Source organism: Rhinolophus sinicus, chromosome 1 (assembly GCF_057876585.1).
Source record: "Rhinolophus sinicus isolate RSI-liver-muscle chromosome 1, RSI-T2T, whole genome shotgun sequence".
Lineage (NCBI taxonomy): Eukaryota > Metazoa > Chordata > Mammalia > Chiroptera > Rhinolophidae > Rhinolophus > Rhinolophus sinicus.
The window spans coordinates 76404616-76431381 of NC_142501.1; the positions used below are offsets into that span (position 1 = coordinate 76404616).

General features: G+C 37.3%; 1 protein-coding gene across 1 annotated transcript in view; it reads right to left on the reverse strand.

The window, feature by feature from the left end:
* LIN7A (lin-7 cell polarity scaffold A) overlaps positions 1-26766 on the reverse strand; it is a 159654-nt gene that overhangs the window by 6158 nt on the left and 126730 nt on the right. The window contains exon 5 of the mRNA XM_019751288.3: positions 5234-5452. Within this exon, the coding sequence (XP_019606847.1) occupies positions 5234-5452 (219 nt within the window). The remainder of the gene's footprint in view (positions 1-5233; positions 5453-26766) is intronic.

Here is a 26766-nt window from a genome sequence, read left to right on the forward strand (position 1 = left end):
CTCTCCAGCTGTCATGCATTCTAGAGGTGTGCCTAAAAGTCCCTAGGGCTGGGGCCTCCAGAATAGAATTGAAAGCCATGAATGAGGCCACTGTGCTTTTTCAGGAGACACCTGACAAGATGTTATTTACATATCACATCTGTCATTAACATTTTAATAACTACAATAGTCTTACTACTATGGTTACTACACCAATGAGTCCTCACAAACTGCCACATATTTTGTTAAGAGTTTTACATATTTTTTTTCTTATTTAATCTCCACAATAGACAGTACTGAACCTTAGATTGAGTGACTTCCTACAGGTCTCTGCTACCAAGTGACTGAGATCTAGAGACTGAGTCTTGAATGAATTAATTTATCATACAGTTACATGTCCTGAGGGAATGGGTCTCAGAACAAGTGAATTTTAGTAAGAGTCTTGGATGTCCTCATCCAGAGGGGGGTAGACCTCAGGGACAGACCAGCGGCTGAGAGAGCACTGAGCATCCAAAATATGCCCCAGATGTTCTCATTCCCGTGATTTACAATTCAACAGTTTAGTGATTTTTTTAAAAACAACAAAAGCCTCTTTTCCATATTATTGTCAATTTTATTGATCAAATTGCTTTGCTAACTTTTAAATGGGCCATTGTGGTAGCCAGAATTTTGAACCCCAAACATGTCTATATCCTAATCCCCAGAACCTGTGAATATGTTAGATTCCATGGTAATTATAAAGTTGTAGATGGAAATTAAGATTGCTAACCAACAGATGTTAAAATAGAGAGATTATCCTGGATTGTCCAGGTCGGCCCAATGTAATTAAAATGGAAGAGAGAGTGCGAAGAGTCAGGGAAGGGATGTGATGATGGAAGCAGAGAGCAGAGCCGTGCAATGTGGAGACCCTACGGCCATTGCTGGTTTTGAAGGTGGACGATGGGACCATGTAGCAGGAAAGCGAGCAGCAGCCTCTGGAAGCTGGGAAAGGCGAGGAAATGCTTTTCCCCCTAGAGTCCCCTAAGGCCCAGTGAGACTGTGTTGGACTTCTGTCCTACAGAATTACAAGATAATACATTTGTGTTCTTTTAAGTCACAAAATTTGTGGTAATATTTTAGGGCAGCAAGAGGAAACTAATACAGCTGTGATGATGAAGTACTTTAACTATGGGGCACTGTTTTGGCGGTAAGCAGTGAGGGTGAGTTGGATAACTCCAAGTCTAAGCAGCGTGAGAATAAATCTCTGGAAAGTTCATATGAACATGTCTGTGAAGAGGGATAGGGGAAGATAAGGACAGGTGCCATGGAAGTAAGAGGCAGAGTAGCAAAGTGGTTAAAAGAAAGAGGCTTTGAAGCTCAGTGTTCTGGTTTGAATTACTGCCCTATCACTCGCCAGCTGTGAAATGTGTGAACTTCTAAAAATCTTACACAACTCAGTTTCCTTCTTTAAAGTGAGATGGAAAATAGTTCCTCATACTCATACAATTATTTTTAAACGCGTTCTTGGCACACCCTAATTGTTTACCAATTTGATGCAGCATTATGATTATTATTTCTGGTCCAGCGTTCAGCTGGGTAACTCTGGGTTCCTTGGATTTGGTTTTATCAGAGGCATCCTCTGAGACCTGGTCCTCTCAGTGATGGGGCTGGCAGTTCTGGCTGTGGTTCCCTGGATCAGATCACTAGGCCCAGGGCTGTGGCAGTGGTAGTGGAAGGCATAGAATAGTCAGTAGTGGACAAAATGGAGGACTGAATAGAAGGAGGAAAAAGAGGTTGGTCAGCCCACTGGTGAACAACAGCTGTTTTGTAAATCTGCTAAGATCCAGCCTGGTTTTGAATGTAAATGAATTCTCCACCCTACATCCAACAATAAGAGGTTAAGGGAAATTAAATTGGCTTTTGGTTTGGACTTTCTCAAAATGTTGACATCTCAAGAAGTATTCCTCTTCTTGCTTACTTTTATTCTCTGGGACTCTAGGTGAAATATGGATGTATGTAAAATTACATTTTAAAAAATGAGATGTTTAAAGCTGAATAAAAAACACTCTTTCTCAAAAAAAGTGAGCATAGAATAAGAAACCTATAATCTTATTCTTTGTTTAGGTTTCTGCAATATAATTATATAGTGATCATATCTACTATATTTTAGAAAATGTAATTTATTTTTCCTGACTATCAAACATGGAAGTTAGGACATTTGAATTTTACTTCAAGAGAGTTTAAAATTAGAAGTGGGCATAAGAGACATCCTCCACACATTGCCTGCATTCAACCCATTTTTCGTTTGTATCCAGAATTTACCATTGCTAATTACTTTGTAATTATATTATCTCAGATTTAAAAAAATGTTATTTCTAGTTTAAAGAATAGAAATTATATTTCATGTGATAAACAATGACTTAATATCTGATAAGTATTTTGCTTTACCTGGTTTTGCCTGACTTATCAAACTAAAAAAAAAAAATCAGAGATCTGTTCAAAGAAATTGGTCAAATTAGCTTCGTAAAAACAACTATAGTGTGACTCAGCGAGTGTAGCAAATCTCATTTAATCCTTAAAAATCTAATTAATTAAAAGTTGAGCAAGAGTTAATGGAGGTCTCCTTGAATGAATTCACCATAAAATCCCTGGATGACATGACTTGGTTGTATTTCACTTGTACTTGAAATGGTACTACACTTTCATCTCAAGGGGCCATGATCATGTTGGTTGCACGGTTGTCTTGGCAGACCTAAATATAACTTTCATGTTCACTTAAATAGAGCTTTACCATATCCTGTGCAAGAAAAAACAAAAGTTTGTAAATGCCTTTTATTAAAAGTGTTATTCTTTCGTGATGAGACAATAGGAAATTCTGAAGTGATTTAACGAAGGCTGATGGGACAGAGAAACAAAATTGAGTACATGGCCCAGCAAACATTTATGGCCATGCTGTATACTTTCAAAGATGACTGAATGAGCATGATACTGGTAGCTTTTAGTAAAACCCCAGGAGTCCGAATGGCAACATATTTCTCAAAACACTTCAGAAGGATTTTACTATGGGCTAGCGTGGTATATCAATTAAGAGAATTGGTACAAGTCAGTAATATTGACGGTGGAAGGAAAAAATGAGTTACTGAAAAGAGGGTCAATGTTTGACTAAAGAGTAATGGATTTTTATTATTAGCGAAAAGATCATTGAAAGGATTCTGAAAGTAAAAATGTAAAGTACCTCTATCTTCAGAATGGATAAGAGATGAGAAGGATATAGACAAAACGACTTGTCCATATGCATCCGTATCACTCCATCTCAACAAATATCCCCCCAGCCCAAGCCACCATATCTCTTGCCCAGACTACTAGACATTAGCCTCCTAATTGGTCTCTGTTTTCACCCTTACCCTGCAATAATCTATTCTCCCCAAAACAGCCAGAATGGTCTTTTGAAATACATAAATCAGGTCATGTCACTCCCTTGCTTAAAAACCTGCAGTGGTTTCTAGTGCAATAGAATCTAACTTCTCTCAGTGATTTAAAAAGCTCTCTGTAACCTGGCCCCCATCTGTCTCACTGTCCTTTTTACTCATCATTCCCTAACTACCCCAGCTTTCTTTTTATTCCTCAAACATCAAATAACTCAAGTCTTCCTTCGAGCTACTGCACTGGCTGTTTCCTCCACTTCTCATGCTCATTTCCTGGCTTTTCCTTGTCTTTTAATCTGTTGGCTTTAATGTAAGTCCTTTGAGGGGGTCTTCTCTGATCCCCGAATTGTAAGTCATCACCTAGCCAATCTCTATCCAAATACCCTATTTTAACTCTGTAAGGTACTGGTCCCAGGAGGATGTTTGTATTTACTTGTTTGTTAACTGTCTCCTCCAACCAGAACATAAACACCATGAGAGCAAGGACTTGCTCATGCTGCTTCTGCAGCCCACTGAACAGTACCTGGCCCTGCGTAGTGCCAAATAAATAGTTATTGTTGAATAAATGTAGTTTTTAGAATGGAATGGAATTTTCTACAAAGACACCAAACTAAGGTGTATATATAATACAATTGGCAGGCCATAAAAATAAAGATATATTGATGAATTCCCAAGACTTTCTGAGGACAAATCCCATACTCTTTTTACTTCAACATACAGCATCTCCTTGTCATAAGTGTCACAGAAAATTGAAAGTCTCATATTATATGCAGTGTTTCAGGTTGAGCAAATTATAATCTGATATTGAATCAGTTAAAAACCAAATATTACCCATTATCATTTTCCCAAAAACATTTGAACTTCATTTCAGATACACATTTGCAGATACTATAGTGTAGAGGTTATCTAACAATATGAACTGTGTCTTCCAAAGGACAGCAAGAAAACTTTATACGTGAACTCCAAAACTGCTGATGTTGGCAGATGAAATACCTGGTAGAGTATGAAGGGAAATAATTCTGTGCTACTTGGGAGTGTGGTTGCTAGGAATTCACTGATGCTATTACAGCTTCATATCACTCATCTGAAAAATAGGGTTTTAATGATACTTAACTTGAAGGGTCTTTCTGAGGATTAGGGATAATGTGGGAGAAGGGCCTAGCACATAGCAGGTACTTCAAAGACAATGATTCTTACTCTGAAGATTTTTTTCTTCAGTTTTCTTTAAAATATATAGCAAACCTGACAGCATTCTTTGCAAAGTGAAATTTAGAAAAAGGCAGGTGCATCTTAGACACGCTCTAAGTGACCATCCAAAGAGAATTTCAAAATCTCTGAGAGCATGGACACTGACAGGTCTCCACTTCACTCTTTTAAGTGCAACTGTTTTCTAATAAACTGCATTTCAGGATCTTCCCAGAATCTGCACTATATGGTTGTTTAGCTTGCACACTAGGCAAAGGCAACTGGCCAACGGACTGAGTAGGGGCTGAAATCCAGCCCCCACCCTTGTGTTATAGCCATGTGCCCCAGGATCTGGGCTTGCACAGAGGCTGCGTTTTCCTAATTATTATAAACGTATTCAATAGTCTGTATCTGGTCCTCCCCAATTATATTATTTTCCAAAATATCTTACATTTGCAAGGAATATAGCTGAATGACGCATAAAATAAGGAACTATTGTGTTTACATTTTCTGGGATCACTGTATTTCATTTGTTTGATTTTCTTTTTTTGGAATATTAAATCTAATGATTTTGTTCCAGCTGTCTAAGGAACAATATACTTTTGTACAAAATCAAACAGATATGTGTAAGGGACTTTCCTTGCCTAGAAGAAGGCACTACTCACCTATGACATGTGGTTTTGCTGTGTCTGTTGCTGCTGCTGTTGTTGTTGCTGCTGAATTAGCAATTGCTGCTGCTGCCGGCGCCGGGCTGTCCGTAGCTTTTCAAAGCGAGCCTCCATTTCTTCCAGGACTTTTGGGGTGTATCGAACCACCAGCTTGACGCTGTCCTTAGCAGCCTTGAGTAGTTCCACAGCTTTCTCGTGGTGTTCTCCTTCCACGCTCTGAAAAGACAGGGACATTCCTTAAGGGAAAGAGCTTCCATATTCTGTTCCCTGAGAGACAAATCTGCAATTAGTATCATATTAAAATCCCAAGCTGGGAAATTTCAAGAAGGCATGGAAAATGAGATATATTACCATCATCATTACTTATCACTTATGTAGTTGACCTATAAGCGAGTTTAGGCTGCACTACGGTATAGATGGATTGAATGGGTGTTCAAGTTAGGAAAGTGAGAAATAACAAAGACCTAAAAAACAATGCTAACATTTAGAAGAGGATTTCTAGATTTTATCTGGAAGAGTAAATATACTGTTCTGGAAAATTTTGAAAACAATTAAAAAAGAGTAATTAAAGGTGACTTTCCCTATCAGATATTAAAATTTTTTAAGAATCTACAATGAGTAAAGTAGTGTCTTATTGGTGCAGTAAGAGACAGAACAGAACAGAGAGTACAGAAGCAGATCCATCATGTGCAATTTTTATTATATGATACATGTGGAACGTAGACCAAAGGGGAAAATGACAATTAAATAATGATGCTAGAACAAATAATAATTAAATGACAAAATAATGTATATCCCAATCTTATAGTCAATGTTAAATATAACAGATTGATTAAAACTTTAAATGTAAAAATAAAACTATAAAGCAACTAAAATACAACATAGGCAAACATTCACCATTTTGTAATGAAAAAGGAATTTTCAAGTAAAAATACCAAAGAAAAAAAATCACAAAATCAGATTTAAAAATTGTATTTCTATTTACCACACACTATAAAAAGGTCAAATGACAAACCATAAAAAACATTTTCAATATATAACAATCAATTTTGTTAATATTCTTCCAATGAAAAGCTCTTACAAGTCAATAAAGACTTAAGCAAAATGCGCAAGTGAATTCATGGACAAATAATAATTTTAAAAAATGTCCAATAAATCTATGAAAGAATGTCAAAGCTCCCTAATAAACAAATATAGATAAACACAAAATATTTCATTTTAATTAAAAAGTGATAAATATATATTTTTAAATATAGTATATTGACAAGGATATAGGAAAATGGGACTCTCATACACTAATAGTAATTTCACAAAAATTGGCACAATTTTTCCGGAGGGCACTATTGTTATGCATTGTTAAACCTGTTATAATAGATTTACTTTCAGAGGAAGTTACAAAAGATATAATAAAAAATGCACACATACATACAAAGTAGTTATAATACAACAGAAAGCAAAAACCAAATTGATTCTTGGATTTTGAATGTCAAAATTGTCATTTGAACATTATGGCATAGGCAATAGTTGGGAAACTATATTTACTCTAAGTAAACACAAGGAGACTTCTCCCAAACCTACTGACGATTCTCCAGGTTGTAATTAGGGAGAAGCAGCGGAAGAAAGTTGTAATCAGACATTATAGGACCCTCAGAAAAGTAGACAATCTCCTTCCCTCTCAGGTGATCCCCAGGGCAGATGACATACCTCCCCCCCTTTTTTAAATTAAAGTTCATTGGGGTGACAATGGTTAGTAAAGTTACATAGGTTTTTATAGGATCGAAGTACAAAGGCTTTTTTGACTTATTTCCTGAACAAAGCTCAGAGAAGAAATGTGTGTGTTATGTGACAAACAGGGACCGAGATACCCTTAAGGATTGCTAGAACACCTAAGAGTGGCACTCAAGTGGCAGACAAGGCCATCCCAAATTGGTTGAGATTACATTTTCACAACCCAAGCAGAAGGGGGACTAAAAATAGATACCATGTTAAGTTAAAAAAATAATTTGCATTTCAAGCACACTTCAATTTTATCTTGAAATTCATATGACTATTACACAGATTTGAAGAGTTAAGAGGTGGTGTTCCATTCTGTGGTCTGCTTCAGCAGGGTAGATGTGAACTGAGAAAAGAAAAGTTTTGAATTTCGCATGAGGCAGTCACCGGTGCACTGTACGTGCCCCGATTCAGTCGTTTGTTGGAATACCAGGCACATATTAAGAGTTTAAGAAATGACCACGATGAGCCCTGGAGGCAACTTATATAACCACTCCTTACCACGTCTGAATTAAATAGAGATCAAGGGGCTATAAATAGCTGTTGGGCAGAATATATTTTTATCTGTGGCTGAAGCCTAGGAAAATAGGCTTCTTCATTGATTAATTCATTATTTTAATTGTTCACTTGACCATTGATTTGGTCACTCAACAGATGTTTATTTTACTGGTTATAATCTACTAGATTTTTTGGAAGAACATGAAGGATGGGAAAAACTTTGTACCATATAAACTCTACATTCAGTGTGCTTGTAATTTCTTTGTAATTTGCCCCGAGATAAATTGCTAATGTACAGAATTCTCCTTTAAAAGATAAACTGGGTGATTTGATTATCCATAACTTTCTCTTATTTCTTTTTTAATATTAAAGTTAAGTGTTTATGTTTCAGTAATAACGGTTCATCGGTTTCTAGACCAGATGATTACCAGACTTCTTTTTGGCTTTTGTTCTATTTACTTTCATTTAATAGGGTTGGAAATTCTAGGCCAGACCTTTAGAGGCCCATTATCCCAGTTTAGGCACTATGCCTGCAATTTAGAGTTGCCACAGGAGAGCTGTGGTACTAATACGTGGTACCATCAGGCTCTCGCCACAGTGAATAGCTGAGAGAAAAATGGCTGGTGTACTATACCCAGCCCTGCAGAACTGTCAGGGTCACCTTCTCCCTCCTGCAGCTTAGCTCTCTCCATGCAGTCAGCAGCTTATAAATAGCAGACTTCATGGTTTTTGAATCCAGAATTTTCGCTTTGATGCTCTAGCATTGGTTTAGATGATGACTCAGATTCTTTCCAACTCAGGAGACTTAACAGGTTTCCTGGTTTGATCTACCTTTCACTTTGCCTTCCCCACCAGGGCCAAGGAACCATCACCTAAGACCTGACTGTCATACTTCTTCATTTCTACACCTAAGTGCTTTGTTAAAATAATATACATTACTACATGATTAAACAATATAATAGGAACTAAGAGGTAACTCTTAGAGATTTGAAGAAATATGAGCATATTTGTAGAATGCATTATTTCAAACACCCCTTAATTTGTTCTGTAAAGTTTTCAGGAAAATTTCTTAACTCTCAGGGATTGTTCTGGGTGGCTCTTTTTCCACTGGCTTACCTATGTTATGAATATTTTTGGGTGTGTATGTTTGTCTCCTGAACCTATTATTTACCTCTGGAGTGCGTTTAGTCCCTCGGTATAACTTTTTAGTAAGAATAAGGCAGTTTTCTCTCCATTTTTCTTTCCCTTTTTGGTAAGAACAACAACAACAACAATAAAACACCCACAAAAAAGCCAGACTACCTTCCCATGGAGTTCTTGTTCCATGCATAGAAAATGTCCAGCCTACCTGCTCAGTTAGGGTATCCATGTTGATGTACAAACACTTGTCAACAGGTATTCCTTGAGCCCTGAATGTTCGTCATTTATTCCTACTTTTGACTTAATCTATTTCTCACTCTTAATGAAACTATGTCTTCTTTCAAGCTAAATATTTAAAAAATGTTTTGAACTCACTCAATGCAAAAACACAAACAACCCAATTAAAAAATGGGCAGAGGACTTGAAGAGACATTTTTCTAAAAAGGACATACAGATGGCAAACAGACATATGAAGAAATGCTCAACCTCACTAACCATCAGAGAAATGCAAATAAAAACCACAATGAGATATCACCTCACCCCAGTCAAAATGGCTATCATCGATAAATCAACAGACAACAAGTGCTGGCGCGGATGTGGAGAAAAGGGAACGCTTGTGCACTGTTGGTGGGATTGCAGATTGGTGCAGCCACTATGGAAAACAGTATGGAGGTATCTCAAAAATCTGAAAATGGAACTACCTTATGATCCAGTAATCCCACTCCTAGGTATCTATCTGGAGAAATCCCAAACTCCAATTCAAAAATCTTTATGCACTCCTATGTTTATTGCAGCACTATACACAATAGCCAAGACCTGGAAACAACCGAAATGCCCATCAGTAGATGACTGGATTAAGAAACTGTGGCACATTTATACAATGGAGTATTACGCAGCCATAAAGAAGAAAGAAATCTTACCATTTGCAACAACATGGATGGACCTAGAGAACATTATGTTAAGTGAAATAAGTCAGACAGAGAAAGATAAATACCATATGATCTCACTTATATGTGGAATCTAATGAAAAGAATAAGTGAATGAACTAATCATAAACAGTTTTGGAGACATAGAGGAAAAACTGAGGGTTGCTAGAGGGGCGGGGGTTTGGGGATAAGGGGGAAGGTGAGGGGTTTAGAAAATAGTCGGTAACCACAAGATGGCCACGGGGTTTTGAAAATTAATTTGGGGAACGTAATCAATAATGTAAAGATTTTGTAGGGTATCCGATGGACATGTGTCCCATTTGGGAGACCACCTCAGGGATGATGTAGATGCCTGATCTCTGCACGGTACACCTGAGGCTGAATAATAATGAATGCCAATTATAATTTTATATTTATCTATCTATCTATCTATCTATCTATCTATCTATCTATCTATCTATCTATATATGGTTACAGGAAGTGGAGTACAGCATTAGGAATAGAGACAGTGGAAATGTAATGGCTCTGTGCGATGTCAGAGTGATAGTGGATGGGGGGAGGGGGTTTCACACAGTGTGAGGGATATAAATGATAAACGTCTAAGTATTGCTTTGTCTTATGCACCTGAAACTAATAAAATTAAGAAAAAAAGAAAAAAAAGAAAGGCAAGAAGACCAATAGACCATGGGGGGGAAAATGTTTTGAAATGTCAGTTTATTTGTAAACAGCTAAATTGCGTGTGTGTGCGTGTATGTGTGTGTGTGTATACCATGGGTACCAAAAAAAAAATGTGTATAAGTGGACACTTTGGTCAACTTTCAAGCAGTCATTTGCCATAATCAGAAGTGTGTGGACACTGATGGTAACCACTTTGAGCACCTTTTGTAATTGCAGAAGTCAACTGTGACTTATATTCATCTTTTGTTATTGGTATATGTCGAGTATTACAATTTTAATACAGTTTTCCTTTCTTAAAATGTGTACACACTTTTTTGGCACCTTCTGTATACATGCACGCATACCCTTCTGATTCAGGAATTGTCTTTCATAACGATTAGCTCAGTTTGAGTAGTCACTGAAAACTAGCAGCACTGGCTTTTCACATAGGATGAAAATGTAGCCCTTATGTGATTTGAGAAGACCTAGGAAGGCTTCTAATTTTAAAGTGAAATCCCCTCCTCCATTTAAAACCTGAAATTCTATACTTTCTCTAGAAATTTCTATACTTTTAGATTTCATTTCCTTGCTCTGGGAATTTTACTGTACCTATTGTAATTTGAGGAAGTCACTGGTATGGATTAATTTAACAAGGCTTTCCAACACACATTTGGTAAAAGCTGGATGTTATTAATGAAGTAAGGGTTGGTGAAGAAGGTATGGGGATATACTAGGTACTCAGGAAATATTTAGACCAAAGAGAAACATGGTCCTGCAAGACAAAGCCCCTAAAGAGAAATATTACCTACCTTGCAGTTGTACCTAGTATGACCATAAGCATTCACTGAAATGAATTAAAATGCACTAGAAAGAACAGACATTCCCATCCTGAAATTATTTCTGTCTTTTCCTGCTATTTTTTTTATACATAGAAATCAACATAGGAAGGAGAGTTCAAATAGTGATTTACCATTTCCAAATTCATAAATACAAGTTAATAAAATACTAAACTGATATAAAACCATAAGAACTGTATCTTCTACAATGTTAATATATAAAAGAATAAGTTTTATTGAGGAAGCTGGGAAAAAATAGCTCAGTAAACAACCAGACACATACTTGTTTCATTAGCAATCTCATGTAGCAGTGAGCTTAGAAAGCTCTGAAATTAGTTGACTTGATGGAAGGTTAGCAAATCAGTGGCTGGTAAATGAACCAACTTTTAAACATGGCTGCACTCTCATCTTTTAATTATTTTTCTATTTCCACACATTGTGAGGTATCAAAATGGATGCTCTTTCTTGGTACGCACAATTTTCAGGTTGATTAAAAATCCTCTGTAATAAAAGAGAGCTTTGGATTATACTGCACACATGAATTTACTCATATGTGCTCTCTACCATGCAATAAACTAGTTGTTAAATTTTGACCCTGGCTAGAACTCAGGTAGAAGAGATGACTATCCTGGGAATGAATCTTGTTATCTGTGCACAATCAGTGCACAATGGCCCATGCCCAGGTCTTTATGCAGGTCTTTTTCTGTGGGAATTCCATGGAAATAATACGGACCCAGTTTGCTGATAAATTGCTTAAACACTTCGTTGGACAACGAAAAGTTGGATATACCTCTCAGTTATTCTAGGCATATCTGAATCCAGGCTTATGCATAGGCTACTAAATGACATCAGTCATTCCTTTGGATTAAGGGCCAAATGGTGTTTTCAGGGAATAAATGTTATCAAGGTATTGGATTATGATATCTTAGTGCAAATAAGTAGCTCACAAATTCGGAACACTATTCCTATAAAGGCACTTAGAAACAATCTCGTTTATCTCCTTGCATCTTTTTTGTTTTTGTTTTTAAGGGGTACAGGACTTTATTGGGGAACAGTGTGTACTTCCAGGACTTTTATCCAAGTCAAGTTGTTGTCCTTTCAATCTTAGTTGTGGAGGGTGCTATTCAGTTTCAAGTTGTTGTCCTTTCAGTCTTAGTTGTGGAGGGTGCAGCTCAGATCCAGGGTCCAGTTGCCATTGCTAGTAGGAGGGGGCGCAGCCCACCATCCCTTGCGGGAGTCGAACCGGCAACCTTGTGGTTGGGAGGATACGCTCCAACCAACTGAGCCATCCGGGAGCTCAGCAGCAGCTCAGCTCAAGGTGCCATGTTCAATCTTAGTTGCAGGGGGCGCTGCCCACCATCCCTTGCGGGACTCGAGGCATTGAACTGGCAACCTTGTGGTTGAGAGCCCAAGCTCCAACCGACTGAGCCATCTGGGAGGCAGCTCAGCTCAACGTGCTGTGTTCAATCTTAGTTGCGGGGGGTGGAGCCCACCATCCCTTGCGGGACTCGAGGAATTGAGCTGCAACCTTGTGGTTGAGAGCCCACTGGCCCATGTGGGAATTGGACCAGCAGCCTTCGGAGTTAGGAGCATGGAGCTCTAACCACCTGAGCCACCAGGCCGGCCCCCTCTCCTTGCATCTTAATACATAAGGCAACAAAGACCAAGAATGGCTGTGACCTGGTCTGGTCCATTTTATAAATTTGTTAGTTGCAAGGCTGGATTAGAACTCATGATTCTTTTTTTTTCTCTTTCATTTTTTCTTTTTTTTAAATTAAATTTATTGGGGTGACTTTGTTTAGTAAAATTATACAGATTTCAAGTGTACAATTCTATAATACATTATCTATATATTGTATTATGTGTTCACCACCCAGAGTCAGTTCTCCTTCCATCACCACATATTTGGCCTCCTTTACCCTTCTCTACCACCCTCCTCCCCCCTTACTCTCTGGTAATCACTAAACTGTTGTCTGTGTCTATGAGTTTTCATTTGTTTGTCTTGTTCATTTGTTGCTTTCAGTTTTATATCCCACATATGAGTGAAGTCATATGGTTCTTGAATTTTTTCTGTCTTATTTATTTCACTTAGCATGATAATTTCAAGATCCATCCATGTTGTCACAAGTGGCAGTATTTCATCTTTTCTTATGGCCAAGTATTATTCCATTGTATCTATGACATGTACATATCCTTTATCCAATCATCCATCAAAGGGCACTTTGGTTGTTTCCGTGTCTTGGCTACCATGAATAATGCTGCAATGAACATAGTACATATATCTTTATGGATAAATGTTTTCAAATTTTTTTGGATAAATACCCAGAAGATGGATTACTGTGTCGTATAGTAATTCTATTCTTAATTTTTTGAGGAATCTCCATACTCATGATTCTTGATGACTGCTTTTTCGACAACCTCATTCTGCTTTTCTAGACTAACTAATCCAGACCATGGCAGGTCGGTTTTTGCGTTATGTGGAAGATTAGGAGCTAATGACAAGATCTGTCAACTCCTAGTTTTAAACGGTGTGAGTTGGCCAGTGAAGGAGCTGCATGAAGCTATATGAAGTGCTCACTGTTATTGGGTTATGATTCTCAACTTTGAAAAGGACCAATATAGCCAAAGACAGACCTTTTCCACAGAGGTAATGGTGATTGGTCATTTTGTTCTTAGGATAGTTTTGATTTTAGCCATTAAGGTGTTTTGATATTTTAAGTGTGTGTGTCCATACATGTAAATAGGTGTATGTATGTATACCCTAACATTTAGTGAGCACTTATGAAGTGCGAGACCCTGCTAGCTGCTATGTGTGCATTATATCTAATCCTCATAGCAACTATATAAGAAAGGTAATAGAAAACTTAAGAAATTTATCCTAGGTGCCCAGGTAGTTAGTGGAACAGATGGAACTGAACTGAGAGGGATCTGTTTCTGGAGTGTAGGCTTTTACCTACCAATCCATAGCCTTCAATAAGATACTGAAGTGAAAATAAATATCATATGGCTGGCTTTCCCTATTCATGGTTTTTGAGACCAGTCATTCTTAAACCTGGATGTACATAGGAATCAACTGGGGCACTCGTAAAATATGAGACCTAGGCTGTATTCCAGACTTGTCATATCAAAATCCACAGTGATATGACCTAGGAATATGTGACTTTATAAAACTCCAGTACAGCCAGTCAGCCATTCACTGATGTGCAAATTACTGTTTGGATACAGTGCGCTAGACTATAGCTAACCCACATAGTAAATGCCATCACTACTATGTAACTCCAGATAAAAGGGCTGGGTAGGTGAGAAAATCTGATAATTTTGCCTTGGTGTAGCTCTACAGTCAGCATTTTTGGTCACTAAAAAAAATACATTGATTGGGTGTTTCATTAAGAATGGGATATCTCAAAAAAAAAATAATAATGGAATATCTCTGCACAAGCTACAGGATACAGTCAGAAAAAACACGATTCTTTGATCCTTTCCTCCTCTCAAATATGTTAATTTACTGTTCTAAATGTACTTCATTATCTTATGCTGAAGAAAAGTGGTAAGTGTATAAAAAGTAGCACATTTATCCCTTGAAAAAATATGCTAATGCCTTTCCATAGTACTTTGTTCCTGCCTAAATGTTAATATCTATTTCAGTGCACTGTAATTTATCAGTTTACAATCATTCTACTGTCACTAGACTATCCAAGGATAAGATGAGTCTTTTATTGTGTGCTCAATAAATACTTAGTCAATGAATAAACCCTCTCTCTCTCTCTCTCTCTCTCTCTCTCTCTCTCTCTCTATATATATATATATATATATATATACACACACACACATATATATATACTTATATATATATATATATGTTTTATTTTTATTTTTTTAATTAGGCTACGTAGCCAGTACTGCCTGGGTTTGAATTTGAGTGTCTTTACTTATCAACTTTGTGAGTGAGACAAGCTGCTTAGTATCTCCAAGCCTCAATCCCCTCATCTGTAAAATGGGTATCATAGATCATTACAGGTATTAAATTTAATATACACAAAGCACTTGATCTGACCCTTAAAAAGTGCCCAACAAATGTTAACTCTTTGTAAAACTGTTTCCTCTCTGATATTCTTGCTGTAGGGGTTCAGGTGCTTAAGGGCAACAGCAACAACAGAATAAAATTTGCCTTTGCAGTAGGTAGAATGTTCCTTCATATTATCTAGAGAGCAAAAGTTTACTAAATAAATCAACAGTGCATGGAGTTTGTTGGAAGAATGTTTAAAACAACTTGGTAAATCGACCGCTTCTAATCACAGTCAGGTAATTTAGAAGCATCATTTCCATGCATACAATTGATATGCTAATTACAAATGATCATTATTCATGAAAAACTTCCTCTCAGGCCCTCCACAGAGTCACACTTAGTTAAGGAAAGGAAGAGTATGCAGGAGAGTCACTTCATGGAGCATGCAAAATGTGAGTGAACTTGAACAGGAACATCATCAAATAACCAAACACTACAAAACAGCACAGTTTAATGGGGAAAAAAAAAAGTGTATATAATTACACATAATTTTATCCTGTGAGAGTAGTTATAAATACAAAAAATTTTTGAACCATGAAAGTGAAGAGTGCAGTGTTAGCAGTAGACCCACAGGGCAGAAAACCTAGAGTGAGCAAAAGCTTTAGAAAAAAAATCAGTGCCCAAAATCACATTTGGTTGATCTCAGCTCACCTTTCAGATCTTGTGACTAAAATTAGAAACAAATGTAGCTGCTACATTTCAGTTTTGATGCCTTACAAGTAATTCTGCCCAACCCTTGATGTTCTGGCACAAAAAGGAGGAAAAAAATTACTGATGGTTGCTTGGAATGAAGATGAAATAAACACATATATATATACACAAATACATACAAACACATACACACACATGCAAATTCACACAATAAAGGTATACACATGTGCATAAACACGTGTGTATATATACACACATATACATATACACACATGTGCATATATACACATACGTGTATACACATATACTCACACACACACACACACACACACACAACCATCTTCAGGAGTACAAATGTGAGCCCTAGAGATCTGAAAACAGAACAAAGCTGCATGGGAAAATATTCCTAGATAATGAGATCTGTAAATCAGTCTGTTAATTTTTGAGTTATAGGTTTCATCCAGAAAGTTGATATTACAGGGAAGTTTCCCAATCAAGATTCACACTGATTTGTGCTTTTAAAATGCATGCTGAGCCTGCCCACACTCTCCCAACCATGACATCCGTGACGCTAATCCTCAAAGGAGCAGGGCCTCTTGCAAATGTTCAGAAACAGAAACGTCGAAATTGCTAATTCTCAATATTTGCTTCCAGGTCTGGTTTAGCATAGGGGAGGGGTTGTGGGGGTGTGGTAACCACCATCCCCCACACACCCACCAACAACTACCTCCCCCCTACTTACCACTATTATAGCTCCTCTGAAACATGCAAATACATCTGTCACTAGAACTGAGTGCCACTCCTTAATCAAATCACTCATCAAACCAATCCTTGGTACAGCCAGCATGACAGGGCAGAAAGGCCAGGAATTGGGGTCAGGAGGATCAGGGGGTAATCAGTAGACAAATCACTGATGAAGATGAGTGTGACCTTTAGAAAATGACCTCTCTTCTTTGTGCCTCAGTTCCCAGATACAGTCGCCATTTTAGCACTGAAAATCCCAGGAAATGCCTTAGTCCCAGGCAAACCCAGACAGTTAGTCACCTATTAAGATACAGATAGGTGTTGCAAAGATTAAAGAGTGCAGAGAGTACCTGGTATATGATATTTTTCCAATAAATATTTATTTCATTATTATTATTTTTTAATCAGTAGTCCTGTGGAATGTGACTTTTCCATGGATATGAAGGGAAGTGATTTTATCAAAGGGATGATTCTGTTGAATACCAAAGGTTACCATGAGGAAGGGGAAGGAAAGGAGAGATCTATCTGAGTTAAGAGAAAGCTTTGAAAGAGTAGGTTTGAGGGCACCCATATTATTTTTACTCACTGCAATTCTGCCAAAACCCTAAAGATGCATTATCGCCTTCTGTCACTGCAGAATCCCCAGGATGATGGGCCGTGCTTAAGATGGCAAAGCTAATTTAGAAGGAGTACCCAGATTCAGGTGAGGGCTGTTAAATGTCGATGAACCAGTGCTGCATAGCTGGACACTAGCTGAGATCCCTGAAGATAAACACCGAAGCCCACCCATCAAACTGTCCCCACTGATTTTTACGGCAGGTGGGTTGTTCTCCTAGTGGAAACAGGGTTAATGCTGGAAGGTTCTATGAAATTTTTCAACTTATGAAAAAAGATTAGCCTACAAGAAGTTTTGGGGAAATCTTATTTTACTAATCAGCATGGAATACATCATCCTATCTCCTCTTCCTAAATGACAGCATGTGTTATGCTGCAGAACTACTCTGTCAACCAGAATAGTTGTTTTTCTTTTTTCCCTTCAGTATCTTATTCTAGTGATCTCAAAGAGACCATAATTTTCTGAGGGGTGTCATGGAGACAATAGTAGGTTCCTGAAATTATTCAATCAAACTCTTCAGAGGGTACACTTTATTATTTAACTTGTGAATCCTAGATGCCCAGGCAATTAATATAAAGCATGGAAGAGAAACATAACAAATCTAGGAAGAAGTTGTCTGCGTCCAGAGCTGTCAAATGTGTTTCTTGGGAAGTGTAAAGCAGCAGAAACCTTTGTGTTGCTTGTACCATGAATAATAAACATTAATAACAGTTACAACATTTAACTTAATTGCAGAGCCTCAACCTTACAGATGGCTTCTTGAGGGAGAAGTGAAAATTTAAAGGATATTTCAGATTTACTGTCTAAAATCTTTCTGGCTCAGTATATAAATGTCTTTTCCAATTAGAAGTACATCCACAGAATATTTTTTGGATTTGTCACCAATGACTTACACTAAGATTTTTCAGCTAAGTCCGTGAAATAAAACTTACTTATTTTAAATGCTCTCACTGGCTCTAACCTCCAAAGGTCCTTGTCACCCCTCCTCTCTGGTTTGTACTGTCACTAGCCATGCAGCCACCTAAATTAGACACCCTGGGGATATCTTTCACTGTTCCTTGAACCCACACCCAATTAACCACCAGTACTGGTTGATATTCATTCCCCATTTACCATCTCATCTCATCCTCTGTTCCCTCTCATTTCTTACAATTTCTTGTCTGGATTTTAAAATATCCTCTAGCTTCTCTCTTATTTAAACTCTTCTCCAGATTCTTGATTTTTCAATGCCCTGGCTGAAAAATCCGGTGAAGAGCAAAAAAACACACAGGTCTGATAGGCACTGTCCTTGAGGGCATGAACTGTGTTTCATGGACTATTTCTCCTCAGTCCCCAGCACAGCTCACAGGACTCCCCCAGCTTTTACCTAACTAATCTGGGGAAGAGCTGGCTTGGAACCTCAGGCCCAAGGATGACAGCTGTATGATTGAGGGCAAGTTATTTTTTTGCCCTGAGCCTCAGTTCCCACACAGGCAACACAGTGCAAATAGCATTTTCGTTAAAGATGCCATTTATGATTTAATGAAATACCCATGTAAAGGGCCAAGTACTAAATCTGGCCCACAGAATGCAGCCAATAAATGTAGGTTCCCTTGGCCCATGAATATTTCCTCATTTTCTAGGAATGAAAATTAAAATGTCCCATAGTATACAAACCACTTCCCTCAAACAGACCAGTCCAACTCTATTTCTTTATATTCATCTTCAATATAGGAGCAATACCATGCTTTTGAATTTGCCATGTATCTTCATGTTGCTACAATCTTTCAATTTTATTCCTTCAGCCTAGAATGTTCTTTCTCTATTCTCTTGTCTTAGTAAACCTCCACCCATCATTCAAAATCCATTGCAAATAGTACATAGTCTCCATTACGTCATCTTCTTGCTCAAAATAAAGCAGTAACCCCTTACAATGGCCTACAAGGACCTTCACTTTCTACTCCCAGATGGCCTCTTCAACTGCACTTTCTAAGACTCTCCCTCTCATTCATACCCCAAATCACACTGGAGTTCTTTTTTGTACTGTACATGCCTAATTCATTCCTGCCAGAATTTTGTAATACTAGCTCCCTCTCATAAAATTCTCAGGTAAGCAATGCTCAGCTTTACCATTAGGTAGGGAGGTACAGATTAAATCCAGAATGGGATAAAAATGATTCACTTATTTTTTTAAAATTCATAGTATATTGCCAAGGATTTGGTGAAATTCATTTATATTCTTATACAACATGGAAGTATAAATTGGATGCCAATTTGGCAGTGTCTATTAAAATAAATTATGCCTATATCCTCTTAACCTGGCTTGCCACATATCAGTATTCACCCTAGAAAGACAGTCATACATAAAGATTTTCATTGAAGCAGTGTTCACAATAACAAAACACAACAAAAATGCCAGTTGGGTAACAAGCTAAATATCCATCAATAGGGACATGGTTAAATTAACAATGGTACCACATACAATGGAATGCTATAGAGCACATTACAAAACCTAAGTATGTAGTGTACTGACAAGACAAGATATCAAGACATAATTCTAACTGAGAAATCAAGTATAGAATAAGTATATGAAAATATCAGTGCATCTAAAAAAATTCCTTAAAATAACAGCAACTAACATTCATTGAGTGTCTACTATCAGGTACTAAGTGCTTTAAATTTACCAAAATAGTTACTCTTCCTAACAACCTGGTGAGGAGTATGATGTTATCATTTCAATTTTATATATGAGGAAACTGAGGCATAATAACTTTCCATGGTCACACTATTAATGGTTAACAAATCTGTCTCTAAGCCTAACCACTTATTCACTACTGTGTATGTCTCATATGCCTGTACCTAAAAATAAATAATCGAATGTGTGTGTGTGTGTGTGTGTGTGTGTGTGTGTGTGTGTGTGTGTGTGTACTTGAGTCCAAAGAAAAATGTTTGGATAAATACACACTATCTTAGCAATTCTTTACGGGGGGAAAGGAACGGAGTGAAAGAAAGGGAAATGGTCAAAGGAATGTTTCTTTTTAATCTGATTTCAGTCTTTTCATAATGAATTATTTAGAAATTTTATCAGGATACAGTCACATATTTCTTGTATAATTTGTGTTAACACAATAGCCTGGTATCATGAGGAAAAAGAGAGGGAAAGTCTTTGTAGAACAAACTGGAGAATGTGGGGCAAAGGGTAATTTTGTTTAAAAAGTGCTTTGAGGCACTGCTTTGATGTAATTTGAGCAAAAATAAATTATAACTGTAATTACCTGGGTAATTTAGGTGAAATGAAGGGGTTTTTAGCTGCATTACCTCAGAAATTATGAATGTAAAAGTGTGGTCTATGGACGCTTTAAAACCCTAATTATAGAAGAATGCCACCAAAATTCTGTTTGAGCAATCATGACTGAATGTTTTTTCTCCTGGTATCATTAATTTGTTGAAACATGAGTTTTCCTTTCCTCCATTTCCTCTCAGTTGTTTATTTATCCGTGTTAGCATTTCAGTTATATGGCCTGGTAGATCATTCATGTTTAAGTGTGAATGTTATAAATCCAGGTTTTCAGGGAATGATGTTTGACTGAGAAATGGTGAGAAAGAATTATGAAAAACTGCGTGTTTAAATTTTTGCTTTTCATTTAATGGCTCCTAAGATGAAAAACTGCAGTGATTTTTGAGCTTGATAGATGTGAGATCCCAGAGAGAGTTACAAATCATTCGACCTTGGAATGTTTTTTGAAAATGAAATGAGTTGGCTTTATATTTCTCCTTTGCTGTGATTATTATTGATCCTCGCCCCTGCTTTCCCCCAAATAACAGTGTATTATAACAAAAAAAAAACACACACAAAAAAAGCTATTCCTTGCATAATGAGATCAGGTTTTTCTCTCACTAAACATTAAGCGATATCTACGTCTGGTTGTCCTGCCTCTAATTCTGGTTCCTTCTAAACCACTTTTCACATTGCAATCATAGTAATTATGTTCTAAAATGCAAAATTTGATCCTGTCGTCCCTTGCTTAAAATCCTTCTGAGTCTCTGTATTGCTCGGATACAGTCCAAAGTCTTTAGCCCAGTATGCCTCATTATGACCTGGCCCCTGCTTTTATTTTCAGCCTCCTTTGCCAACTCTTAAGGCTCCCAGCAGAAGAATTTGCAATTTTTTCTAGTGTCTGCATTCAGGTATTGTCCCCTCAGAGGTGGCTGTGGCTCTTTCACCTTCCTTCCTGCCTCCAATCACCTAGGGAACATATTTCCTCCACAGGCGGAACCATCTCTGGCCCTCCCATGCCTCAGTTAGGTGCTCCTTCTATGATTTCCTACGGAATTCAAAATAACTTGTGTTACAAAGATAATCTTCTTCCTGCCTATTTTCCCCCATATCTATAAGCATGAAATCAGGGGCATTTATTTCTTATTTCACAGTTACTAAGACAACACCAGGCCCAATGATATTTTGCCAAATGAATGAATAAAAATATATCTAAGTTTTACAGACTGGTTAATGTTCATCAACAAATCTATAACAACTATGTTGTCACTTCTCTGAGAAAAAAAAAACAGTGATGTTTTACTTAAACCAACGGCTGATGCCTTTATTATGAACTAGTAAGAATGATCACAACTAATACTTATTTAGTACTTACTATGTGTCAGGAACTAAGTTATGCCATTTAAACACCAAAACATGAAACGAGGGAACCATGAATATTACCATTTCTCAGCAATGTGGAAACTAAGATTCAGAGAAGTTATCAAATTACTCCTCAAACTCCATAAAGTACATTGAATTAGTGTGCGAGAAATAAATAGCTCATGCATTTAGAGTGCGTAGCAAATGCCTGGCCTGTTAGTTCTCAAAGGAAACCTCTTCTGTTACTTTTGTTATCAACTTTGTTATTACATTTAGAGGGCTGCCTGCTTTATTTCTCAATCTAATGTTTGGGGGTTTTAAAATTACCATTTTAAAGTAGTGACATACCCTGTTTTCCCAAAAATAAGACCTAGTCGGACAATCAGCTTTAATGCGTCTTTTGGAGCAAAAAATAATGTAAGACTTGGTCTTATTTTACTGTAAGATCGGGTCTTATCTAACATAATATAAGACTGGGTCTTATATTAATTTTTGCTCCAAAAGACGCATTAGAGCTGATTGTCCGGCTAGGTCTTATTTTTGGGGAAACATAGTATATATTAAGTAGAAGATATATTTTTTTTAAGTTGCATTTAAAAAAAATTAGCAAAAACTTTAAAAATTAAAAAAAAAAAGTGAGCTACCACCACTGAACTCACCTCTAGCTTCCTTGTTGATTCTCCAACATGCCAGTGCTTTTCCATCTTAGAGACTTTGCACTGACTCTTTCCTCGGGATGGAATGTTCTTCTCTAGATATTCATGTGGTTCACCCATTTTTATCTCCTTTAGTCCTCGCCTTCTCGCTGAAGCTCCCCTGCCCAGAACCACATCCTTCCCTTCCGTACCCTGGCACCTCCTATCCTCCTTACACTGAACTGATGACTCTTTTTTCTTTTAATTTCAATTACTCTCTTCTTGCCACCATCTAATATTATATCTGTTTATTTGTTTTGTTGATTGCTTATCTACCTTACTGGAATGAGCTCCATGAAAGAAAGACTATTTCTCTCTCTTTTTTTTTTTTCACCAAAGGATCCTGACTGCCTCAAATACTGCCTAAACACTAGAGATATTTAATATACACTTTTTGAGTGAATGAATGAATGAATGACTATGAAGACTATGTCCAGGAAATGCTATATAACCTTGTTTGGTCACATATGTGCTCTAGACACAGGGCATTTATGTATACTTTGTCAACTTACTGCCCTATTTAATATCTCTCAAGTTAATGGCTTGGTGAGATAACTGAGTAACAAATCTATTAGTAAAAGTAGATGATTGTGGTTAGGTTTGTTGTAATATAACAAAAATAGTTAAAACTTTGACTCAGATCCCCACATTCCTATAAATAATTGAAAGTGAATCACAGGGAAGTTAAATGGCTATGCTTGATTTGTTCTATCCACAGAATAATCAAATATGCCTACTGTTGCACATAATTAAATCCTTGATGATTTCCTTAAAAAATAAGTAAATTTATGAGAGGCCAAGCAGGTTAAAAGTGATGGGGCTTCTTTGTGGAACATTCCAAACAGGTGCAACATTACATTCAATACAATTGGAGGAAATCATATTTTAACACCTGCAAATATTGACATCATAAAATGATGTGTGATGTGATAACTAACATTGTACAGCTTTGCATTATCCTTCCTGCCAATTTCATCTAATAAAATAGGACCTGTGTGAAATGGTGTGTGTAATGGCTACGCGTGGTAATTAGCTCTGTCTAAATTGCTATAGCAGGGGCAGTGATATTTAAAGTTGCTTCTTCGACTGCTTAGGAGTGAATAGCTACATGATAATGATCATTTAATATAAACTGAAAACATTTGAACAGATCACAGAACGAAAATAAAGCGGATTTCAGGATTAGCAGCTGTCCCCCTCCTAGCCTGATGACCAGCCACATTTCAGACTCATTATAAAACTCAGAGAGCTCTGAGGTTCCCTGTAGACATCAATGACAGACTTTATTAAGTGGTCAAATAGGTACTATACTTTCTACACTTAGGCAGAAAAGGTGGTAAGGCCTTCGCATATTTCCGTTTATGATGTATGGGCACAGTATTTCTACAAACCACCCAAAGCTAAAGCTAAGACAAATTATGAGTAATCAAGACACTTCTATTTATAAAAAAACTTAACTTGGTGTTTCTAGGAGAATTAGATAAAAGTAAGTCCCTTTAGAGTATGATGTCCCTTTCCCACTGCCAAGTACATGGCACATGGTTGATAATTATTTTTTGGCATCTGACTGAAGCCTTTGAAGTGATATTCTTAAAATATTGTTTGCCTGTAGAGACAGATTCAATAATGGTGAGCTGTCAATCTCTTTGCCTTTGTCATCTATGGTAAATACGGTCAACTGCAGGGCTCTCCTTCACATAAATGGCATTTCAGAAACAGCTTTGGATGAAGTCTTTTCCAGAATGGTCCTCATTTGTGGAATTCCCTACATGCTATGATTTGGTAGAAGTCCATTCTAGTCACACATACCGTAAAAGGTATAATGTATGCAATTCAGATTTGAACAGTGCAGCTCCTATTTGGTTTGTATCAGTTCCCATGAAATTGGATTAATTTATTTTAAGATAATGGTTCTTGCTCAGGCGTGACTATGCTACTCAGAGGACAGCTAACAATATCTGGAGGCATTTTGATGGTCACTGCTGGAGTGGGGAGTGTTACTGAGCAGGGATGCTGCTGAATATCCTACAATGCACAGAACAGCCTCCTCCACAAAACATTATATCCAGTTCAAAATACCAACTGCATTTTGAGAAACTCTGGTTAAGACAAATGTAATTTAGTGAAAAGTTTACATAGTAGGAAAAAAAAAGTGTTCTACTTTGAAATGCCGTTAGTTTGCTAGAACTCAGTTAAGTCATTTTAAATTAGCACCTTCCTAAAAGGCAAAACTAAATTAAAATTCCTGCCCCTCTAAAAAATTGTACATTGTACTATTTTGTATACTTTCACCTGGATGACCCACAGATATCACAAAGGGCTGAGTATTGAGTTCCTCATTTTCTCACTTGAACCTTTTCTCCTGTATCAATAGGAGACAGGATCCATGCCAGAAACTTGGGACTTCTTTGGTAATTCTCTTTTAATCTCACATCTAATAAATCACAAGGTCAAGATTATAATACCATTACCTCCAAAATGTATAGTTTCCAAATTCTTCTTTTCTCTCTATCCTAATTACTCTTCTTGCAGTTAAGACATTCACCATTCTCTCCAAAACTCCTAAGAGTTTCTTAGTTGATCTCCTCACCTCCGATTTTTCTTCCATTCCTTCAGATACTCCCAGACCCACATGCTGGCTGTTGCCAGAACAAAACCATGTTATGGTCTCCATTTCCTACCCCCTTCAAATAATAAGTCTTGGCTACTTCTCATGGCTTATGGGGCCCGCCGAGACACAGACCATTCCCATCCCTCCAACCCAACATCACTACACTTTGCCTTACTCTTTAGCTATAAACATCATGTTGTTCTTTATAAATTTGTGCCTAGAGTTCAGACAATTAAGTTCACGAACTCATCCTAGAAAAAGTGCTACATACCTCATTGCTGAATATCACTACGGTCACCTTCGAAGTACTCCCCTTGGGAAGCTGTGGACTGACAGCAGTGCTTAGTCCACCATTCAAAGCAATTTTGGAACTCTTTTTCTGGAATAGCCATCAGAGCTGTCATCATATTACCCTTGATTTCCTGAATATCATCAAAATATCTTCCTTTCAATGTTTCCTTTATCTTTGGGTAAAGAAAGAAGTAATTGGGGTCCAGATCAGGTGAGCAGGGAGGGTGTTCCAATACAGTTATTTGTTTACTGGCTAAAAACTCCCTCACAGACAGTGCCATGTGAGCTGGTGCATTGTCGTGATGCAAGAACCATGAATTATTGGTGAAAAGTTCAGGTCATCTAACTTTTCATGCAGCCGTTTCTGCACTTCCAAACAGTAAACTTGGTTAACTGTATATCCAGTTGGTACAAATTCATAATGAATAATCCCTCTGATATCAAAAAGGGTTAGCAACATCATTGCAACAAGTTCTTGAACTTAATCGTCAGACCTCTTGTGTTGTACCTTTTGCCTGTAGTATTCTTCCATCAATCCACTCTGACATTTCCATAGATAACTACTACTTATTTTTTAAGATTCTACTAATATATCATCTCCTCTACAAAGCCTTTAGTAGGTCTTTTGTTTCATTCTGCATTATCTGCCAACACTGTCCACATTCCCCAATGGCAGTAACTGGCTGGAACTATAATGGGTCATTTCCTCTCGAGATTGCCACAATTCCCACTTAGTCATCTCTATTCATTTGTGTAATCTCCTCTTGGACCCAAGTAGCAAACTTATCTCTTCGACTTCAAGCAGAACCCTTTGCAAAACCAAATCCAGTACAGCATCATGCTTCCTTGGCTTTCAAAGGTAGAAGCTCAGAGAAAATCTAGAATCCTGAACTTTTCTGATGTCACATTTTGCTAGATTTCTAAATACGTAATGAGTACTGCATACGTGGTGATGAGTTCAGAATGAAAAAGCTGAGTTGCGATGTAGGTGCTAGGTGATAAACTAGGCTAGGCTGATGCTAGGCGATCAAATCTGGTGCATATCAGCCTGGCAGTGATTTAAAGTCATGTTCCATCAAAACCATAATTACAACATTTGCAGACTTTAACTCCAGGATGTATAAAGTCTCATGCCTTGGGTTGTATTCAAAGTTACATTCTTAAATCTTAAGCTATGCTACATTTACATAGTTGTTGGTGATAATAAGTACACCTATTAATAGAAACATTACTTTTCTCGAGAAGTGTTTAGGTGCCCTTGAAGGGCTGTAATGTAATTTACATTTCCAAGTAAAGTTGACAGTGATAAAAATGACCAACTAATGATTCTGTATCTGTGAGAGAAGAGAAAGCAAACCAAGGCAGGAAGACCTATGGTTAAAAATGACACACCATGCAACTTCATTAA